This window comes from Setaria italica, chromosome VIII (assembly GCF_000263155.2).
Source record: "Setaria italica strain Yugu1 chromosome VIII, Setaria_italica_v2.0, whole genome shotgun sequence".
NCBI classification, from domain to species: Eukaryota; Viridiplantae; Streptophyta; class Magnoliopsida; order Poales; family Poaceae; genus Setaria; species Setaria italica.
In genome coordinates, this window is record NC_028457.1 from 9,707,315 (window position 1) to 9,715,648 (window position 8,334).

At 49.9% G+C, this 8,334-nt stretch overlaps 2 protein-coding genes across 2 annotated transcripts in view; both read left to right on the plus strand.

Annotated features, from left to right (window-relative positions):
* The first annotated feature begins 5,776 nt into the window (after nucleotides 1-5,776).
* LOC106804457 (uncharacterized mitochondrial protein AtMg00810-like) lies at nucleotides 5,777-6,670 on the plus strand. Its single transcript, XM_014805622.1, has 2 exons — nucleotides 5,777-6,151; nucleotides 6,362-6,670. Exons 1-2 carry the CDS (start codon nucleotides 5,777-5,779, stop codon nucleotides 6,668-6,670), a joined length of 684 nt encoding a protein of 227 aa, XP_014661108.1.
* Nucleotides 6,671-7,665: 995 nt separating this feature from the next.
* LOC101755777 (glycerophosphodiester phosphodiesterase GDPD4) overlaps nucleotides 7,666-8,334 on the plus strand; it is a 4,861-nt gene continuing 4,192 nt past the window's right edge. The window contains exons 1-2 of the mRNA XM_004978966.2: nucleotides 7,666-7,898; nucleotides 8,032-8,118. Coding sequence (XP_004979023.1) covers nucleotides 7,689-7,898; nucleotides 8,032-8,118 — 297 coding nt within the window. The 5' untranslated portion in view covers nucleotides 7,666-7,688. The remainder of the gene's footprint in view (nucleotides 7,899-8,031; nucleotides 8,119-8,334) is intronic.

Sequence of the window (8,334 nt, forward strand, 5' to 3'; positions counted from 1 at the left end):
GGAGCCCAGGAGAACAGTAGCATGCAGATTACGTATGAGAAACTGGAGGGTGCAGGGTTAGGCGAGGGTAGGAAAATTTCTCCAAAAAAGTTCAGAAGACAACCTCGGGTCTCAAAAGAAAAGGAAAAGGGGACTGGGGTAGAGAAGAAACAGCAAAAAAAGAGGGGCTTGGTGGAGTTGATGGAGGTGGAGCGAGGAAAGTCACAGGAGCAGAAAAAGGCAAGGGTGGAGGGATCAGCGGAGGAGACGAACATAAACAGCGCGGGGCTGTCGGAACAGCCCTGCGAGCCAAAATGAAGATCATAGCTTGGAATTGCCGTGGGTTGGGGAACGGCGCGGCAATTCGAGGCCTTCTGAATGTTCAGAAGGAGGAGGACCCCGATATTTTGTTCTTGTCCGAAACAAAATTGGATGAGCACAGAATAAAAGGTTTGAGGTGGAAATTGGGACTTACTAACGTGGTGGTGAAGGACTGTGTGGGTAGAAGTGGAGGTTTGGCCCTGTTTTGGAGGACAGGGGTGGATGTGCACGTGAGGTGGATATCACGTCTGTACATTGACGCAGACGTGCAGGAGGCAGATAGTTTCTCTTGGAGACTTACGGGGTTTTATGGAGAACCGCGCACGGAGAATAAACACTTGTCGTGGAAGGCGTTGAGGACGTTGAACGCTGCCAGGCGCAAACCATGGTTGTGCCTGGGGGATTTTAACGAGATTCTCATGGGTGCGGAGAAGGAAGGTGGACTGCCACGAGGGCAAGCTTGCATGGATCGTTTCCGGTCGGCGTTGGAGGACTGCGAGCTCTCTGATTTGGGGTTTGCCGGGGATCTCTTCACATGGTGGAACAACAGCCATAATAGCAACGAGTATGTTCGGGAACGGCTTGATCGGGCGGTGGCCAATGAGGAATGGCGTGCTCACTTTCCGCTGTACAAAGTAATAAATGGTGAGCCGCGCCACTCAGACCATAGGCCGGTGGTGGTGTTGACGGAGGAGGATGTCCATAGTGGTGCTCGGAGGGGTGGACAAAGCTTTCGTTTTGAAGCCCATTGGGTGGAGGAGGAGCAGTGTGCTCCGATTGTGGAGAACGCCTGGAAGACTGTGATGGAAGGAAGGAGGGGGACGGTGATGGAGGCAGTACAGAGTGTTGCTACTGATTTGGGGGACTGGAATAGAAATGTACTAGGGGATTTGGAGAAGCGTATGAAGCAGTTGAGAAAGGCAATGGAGGCATGTAGAAGAGGGCCGATTAATGAGCAGTCTTTAAGGAGAATGGAGTTGCTAAAATTCCGTTGGGAGAGACTGGAAGAGCAGAAAGATTTGTATTGGCGCCAACGAGCTAAGGCGCATTGGGTTTCGAAGGGGGATAGGAATACACATTTCTTTCATCAATACGCCTCGGAGAGAAGAAAGAGGAGCCGAATCAAGAGATTGGTGCAAGATGACGGGAGGGTGGTGGAGGAAGATGGGGAGCTGGAAACACTAATTACTAATTATTACAGAAATTTATTTACCACAAATGCAGGGGACCGTATGGATGAACTCCTCCAGCATGTTAAGCAGGTGGTTTCAAATGAGATGAACGATCAGCTGCTACGTGATTTCACAGAGGAGGAGGTGCGCCAAGGACTTGATGCCATCGGGGACCTTAAAGCTCCGGGGGCAGATGGCATGTCGTCTCTGTTCTACAAGAAGCATTGGAATATTGTGGGGGCGGATGTGGTGAGGGAAGTTCTCAATTTCCTCAATGATGGCAGCATGCCGGCAAAGTGGAATGAGACGGTGGTGGTGCTGATTCCTAAGGTGCAAAATCCTGAGCGGCTAAAAGATCTACGACCAATAAGTTTGTGTAATGTCATATACAAGATCACCTCCAAAGTTTTGTCCAATCGGCTCAAGTTAATTCTTCCTGAGATCATCTCTCAAAACCAGAGTGCTTTTGTCCCGGGCAGGCTCATTTCTGATAATATTCTGATTGCTTATGAGATGACTCATTACTTGCAGAATAAGAGATCGGGAGGTGAGGGCTTTGCTGCACTGAAGCTAGACATGAGCAAAGCGTATGATAGGGTGGAATGGAACTATTTGGAGAAAATTATGTTGAAGATGGGTTTCAGCCGACGATGGGTCAGTTTGATCTTGTGCTGCATTTCTACGGTGACTTATAGAGTTAAGGTGAATGGTGTACTCACAGAAGAAATCAAGCCAACGAGAGGGCTGCGGCAGGGTGACCCGTTGTCCCCGTATTTGTTCCTGTTATGTGCCGAGGGTTTCTCATCAATGTTGAATGTAGCGGAGGAAGCCGGAAGGCTGCAGGGGATCAGTATCTGTGCTAATGCGCCCAGCATTACTCACTTGCTCTTTGCAGATGATGCTTTGCTTCTCTTAAAAGCAAACCAGGAGAATGCAAATTATCTGCAATATGTACTCCAAGTGTATGAGGCATGCTCGGGTCAGATGATAAACAAAGATAAGTCTTCTGTATTGTTCAGTAAGAACACAAGTCAAACTTCAGGTGATCAATTCCTATCCACCCTCGGTCTTGCACAGGGGGTGAGAACAGACAGGTACCTTGGCTTGCCTGTCTATATGGGTCGTTCAAGGACACAAACATTTGCATATCTAAAAGACAGAGTCTGGAAGCGCATACATGGCTGGAAGGAGAAGCTTTTGTCGAAGGCCGGAAAAGAAACTCTTATAAAAGCGGTGGCCCAGGCAATTCCAAGCTATGCGATGGCCTGTTTTGATATCACAAAGTCAGTGTCGGATGAGATTAGTACTATGATTTGCCGTTTTTGGTGGGCTCAAATGGAGAAGGAAAATAAAGTGCATTGGGTGTCTTGGGAGATTCTGTCAAGTCGGAAAGATGAGGGCGGCTTGGGCTACAGAAATCTGCATCTTTTCAATCTTGCTATGCTAGCAAAACAAGCTTGGCGCATTCTGCAAAACCCGGAGTCTTTATGTGCGAGATTACTCACAGCTCAGTATTGCCCAAGTGGTGACCTTTTGCAGGTGTCTGAGGGGTCAGGAATTTCTTATACTTGGCGCAGCATTGTTCGGGGATTTAAAGCTTTGAAGAATGGTTTGATCTGGCGGATTGGCGATGGGTCCCAAGTAAGAATTTGGGATGACCCCTGGATCCCAACAGGTATATCCCGCCAACCAAGAACACCACGGGGTTCGGTGCTACTCTCAAAAGTTGAAGAACTTATCGATCCGATTACTGGAACATGGGACTCCCAGCTTGTGCGTGAAATCTTTTGGGAAGAAGATGTTCCAAATATTCTATCAATCCCAGTACGCATCGGCAGGGATGATGTTATTGCCTGGCACCATGACAGGAAGGGGATGTTTTCGGTCAGGTCGGCATACCACATGTTAGTAGATGAAGAGAGACGCCAGCGGAAGTACCAGCAAGGAGAAAGTAGCGTGTGCTGTCGGGAGGGAGACCACGAAACACAGAAGTGGAAGAAATTGTGGAAGCTGCCATGTCCTCCAAAGGTACGTCATTTTATTTGGCGCCTGGCTCATAACAGCCTACCACTGAAGCAAAACATCAAACGGAGAGGGGTTTTTCTTGACACGAGATGTCCGGTGTGCATGCGTTTTGATGAGGATGGGGGTCACTGTTTTCTAAAATGCAAGCTAATAAAGAGATGTTGGCGTATTTTGGAAATGGACAACCGCCTTGCTTTGCTGTCGTCCAAATCATCGAAGGATTTTGTTTGGAATGTGCTGCAACTTGAACAAAGCTTGGCATGTAAGGTTAGCCTCTTGCTGTGGAAGTGGTGGGATGTAAGAAACAAGGTAAATGCTGGAGATCCAATTCAAAATATACAAAATGTTTGTCACTCAGTCTTAGAGATGGCGGGGCTGCTGGAATTGCCAACGATAAAAATTAGACCGACTGCTAGGCTACAACAGAGATGGCTCAGACCTCCCCAAGGTGTCCTGAAAATCAATACTGATGGAGCTTTTGTGAAGGCAACTAAGCATGGCGCCTGGGGCTTCATTATTAGAGATTACACAGGTGCACACGTGCTGGCAGGTGCAGGCAACGCTAATCTGCTTCATGATGCATTAATGGCGGAAGCGTTTGGCTGTCTCAAAGCTTTGGAAACAGCAGAATTGTATGGCATCTCCCATGTGCAGCTGGAGGTTGACTCAAGTGTTCTAAAGGAAGCTATTACATGTGATACTCATGATCGTGGCCACTGTGGAGTGATTTTCAGGGATATCCGAAACTTGTTAGCTAATGAGTTTGTGTGTTTAGCTGTTTCTCTTATTCCACGTTGTACTAACTCGTCTGCGCACGAGCTTGCAAGACTGGGTTTATTTTGGGGTTCGGAACAGTCATGCATATGGACTGGCCCTCTTCCCGAATCTGTAAATGTGCAGGTGATCCGCGATTTAGCGGAATCCGGTGATGGTAATGAAAGGCCATAGAGCCACCCAAGCTTTCAAAAAAAAAAAAAAAATCTAGTGCAGTCAGATCTAGTGAAGTCACTAGGCAATCTCCACAAACTTCAGCATCTGGGCAAACATAAATTTGAAGCCGCAACGAGGGAGTGGGACAGAGTGGTGCTTCTGCGGCATCTCCGGCATTTGGGTTTGCGTTATATACCATTCTGCCAGCTGCCGTTATGGATTAGTCCCGCGCATCTTCTCATCCTCCGCGCATCTCCCCATCCTCCGCTACTTGTCCTTGCATGTGGATCATATGGACGAGCCACCGTGCCGCATAAGCTCTACGAAGCCACCGTGCCGCATAAGTTTGCTCCTCGATCAGTGCCCTGTGTGTTCCTGGGTTATCCGCCCGACCACAAGGGGTACCGTTGCTACGATCTAGTGTCCTGATGCATCATCATCTCGCGCCACATCTACTTCGACGAGCATCGCTTCCCGTTTTCTGATCAATAACCACACAACACGCCCGCAACACCTCTCGCCGCTGCCCCATGCGACGCGCTTGACTTACTGCAGCAGCCCCATCGCAACGCACCCTCCGCGGCGTCTGTTGCACCAGCCACATCTCCACAACCATCATCCTCCGATGTTGCCACAACACCCGCACCTACAGCGCCCACTTCATCGGCCACCGCCGCTGCCAGTCACCACATGTAGACGCGCGCGCGATCCGGCATTGTTAAACCCAACCTGCGCTATGCGGCTGTGGTGACCACAGCACCAACGGCAACGGTGCCCATCTCTCCGATTCCAAACTCCGTCGCAGCCGCACTCCGTGATCTGCACTGGCGGGCTGCCATGCAAGAGGAATACGACGCCCTCGTCGCAAACCAAAACCTGGCGTCTCGTTCCCAAGCCATCCACTGCTCGTGTCATCACCGGAAAGTGGGTCTTTCGCCACAAGTACAGCGCCGATGGATCCTTCGAGCGCTACAAAGCGCGCTGGGTGGTCCGGGGCTTTGCTCAACGACCCGGCGTGGACTTCACCGACACATTCAGTGGTTGTGAAACCAGGCACCATTCGCACTGTCTTGGTGATCGCCGCCTCCCGCGGGTGGCCCGTGAATCAGCTCGACGTCCGCAATGCCTTTCCCCACGGCTTCTTCGATGAACAGGTGTTCTGCCGTCAACCTGCGGGGTTTGTTGATGACGCCAATCCCACTCATGTGTGCCTGCTCGACAAATCTCTATACGGTCTGAAACAAGCGCCGCGTGCTTGGTTTCTACGTTTCACTGTCTACGCGCAGCAACTGGGCTTTGTAGCTTCCCGTTCTGACGCCTGACTGTTCACCATGCGTCGTGGCAACGACATGGCCATCCTTCTGTTGTATGTGGACGACATCGTCCTCATGGCGTCTTCCGGAGAGCTGCTCCGCGACATCGTGCGCCAGTTACAGGCCGAGTTTGCGATGAAGGATCTCGGTTCTCTCCACAATTTCCTCGGCATACAGGTGACACGGACGGCGTCTGGTTTCTTTCTCTCTCAGCGTGCATATGCAGAGGACATTCTTCACCGCGCAGGCATGTCATCATGTAAGCCAGTAAGCACTCCTATGGAAGCTAAGGCCAAACTTGCTGCTGACAGTGGAAAACCAGTCAAAAATGCATCTGAATATCGCAGTTTAGTGGGAGCTCTGCAATATCTCACTATGACCAGACCTGATCTAGCTCATGCAGTCCAGCAGGTATGCTTACATATGCATGATCCACGAGATTGTCACCTTGCTCTCCTAAAACGCATTCTCCGATACATTTGTGGTACAACCACCCTCGGTCTGCATCTCCATGGGTCATCTTCACTGGATATTGCTGCTTACTCGGACTCCGATTGGGCTGGGTGCCCTGACACCAGACGCTCTACATCCGGATACTGCATCTATCTTGGCAATTCGCAGGTTTCATGGTCTTCCAAGCGCCAGCCAACAGTGTCTCGGTCAAGTGCTGAATCGGAGTACAGGGCAGTTGCAAATGCGGTGGCAAAATGTTGCTGGCTCAAACAGCTACTTGGTGAGTTGTCATGCCCTGTCAACAAGGCAACAGTTGTGTTCTGTGACAATGTTTCTGCAGTTTACATGGCGAGCAATCCTGCTCACCATAGACGGACAAAACACATTGAGCTTGACATTCACTTAGTTAGAGAACGTGTTCAACTTGGTGAGTTTCGAGTAATGCATATTCCCACGGAGGCACGGACAAACAGCTAGCTGACATCATGACAAAAGGATTGAGTACTGATTTATTTCAGACATGCATTCAGGTCCAGTCTGTGCATCACCGATGAAGAAGAAGCTCAGACTGCGCGGGGGTGTTGAACGTGTACATGACTGTTGTAACGTGCTCCTTTAGAATAGCTTCAGATTCTGATTTGTAGCATTGACTGAGTATGTGTCTGTTATGGCCGAGAGCCTCTTGTACATGTATTTAGCTCAATCCAGAGATCAATCAAAGGATGCGGTTGATCAAACTACTCTCTCGTATTCTCTCGTTCTACACTTCAATTGCTGAAGCTGCGTGCTATTTCTAGTTCTCTGTGGCGTTCCATCAGTTCTATTGTAACGGTAATGCATAATGATTACCGTATGACATCTTATGAATTCGTAATTGTCGATCCAGTTTGAAAATGCATGCGTGTGTTGTGCTCCAGTGTTTCCACGACAGTAGAGCCTAGCATGGAATTGTATTTCCACTGAAACTGAAATATAGTGTGATTCAATGCCTTTGAGTCATTTTCATTGTGACTATACCATGCTGATGAGATCGCTGATGTTGCTATGATATAATGGGGTTGTTCATTAGTTCTATGCAGTGTACGGTGTGCCTCATAAGTAGGCATACGACTTTGCAGTTTACATATTGGTACTAGTTTTGGGTGCTTTCTTCTTATCGATCTATTGGATTTGATGAACTTCGAACGAAGAAATGAGGGCTATGTTTTTTCCCCATATAGATGGATCTGACATTGTTGTGAATTTGCATGGTATGTGAAATGCAATTGTGACATATTCTGAAGGTCCTGCAGTAGTATCCAAAGTTCCAAACTCATTTTATTATGAGTTGGCTCTTCTCTGCGTCTAATCCAAAGTAACTCCAAACTCATTTCGTTATGGGCCTAAATTGTTGGATGGGCTGGGCTAGCCTGGTCCTCGGCCTTTTTGGGACATCCCAACTGGGTTCACTTTCTTCAGATCGGAGTGCACACCACAGGAGAAGCGCACGCAGAGAATGAGGGGGCTCCTCGGGCGCCGGCGGCAGCCGCCGCCGCTCCCCCTCTTCCCCGCCGCCAAGCGCTCCTCCGCGCCGGCGAGCCTCCTCTTCGCGCGCCTCAGCCGTCTCCTCCCGGCGAGCCGCCTCCTCCGCCTGCTCCTCCTCCTCGCGCTCCTCTCCCTCGTCCCACCGGCCTTCTTCCACCTCCGCCTCCGCCGCTTCCACCGCGTGCGTGCCCCAAGCCCCATCCCCTCGATTCTTGAACCGGAGCCCTTTTACGCCTGGAGATTTTCACTGATTTGATTTTAGTGCGTTCCTTTCGTGTCACGTTTGCTAAACCCTTTTGGTTGCTGTCTTCCAGATGCGGGAGAGGAAGTGCGGGTGGATCACGAGCCCGCCCATGGTGTGCGCGCACGGCGGCGATTCCACCAACGCGTTCCCCAACTCGGTGGGTTTCCTCTCTCTCGAGATGACGCTCTCCCAGTGAATTCGATTTTGCTTTTCTGATATCCCATCCCTCTTTGCACCGTTGGCCCATGTATCCTGTCGAGCCGATTAGGGGGTGCGTCCCTAAGGTTATGCACACCCCAAACTCTTATTTCTCAGTAGCAACCGTCCCTGGAGGGTTAGGTTGTGCTTAGATCATTCCTTACGCTTTGTGATA

Excerpts from the sequence above, each read along its gene's own strand:
- LOC106804457 (XM_014805622.1), top strand. The coding sequence starts at position 5,777 with ATGGCCATCCTTCTGTTGTATGTGGACGACATCGTCCTCATGGCGTCT. Across the intron at positions 6,152-6,361 it reads TAGCTCATGCAGTCCAGCAG|GTTTCATGGTCTTCCAAGCG; the intron begins GTATGCTTACAT and ends GGCAATTCGCAG.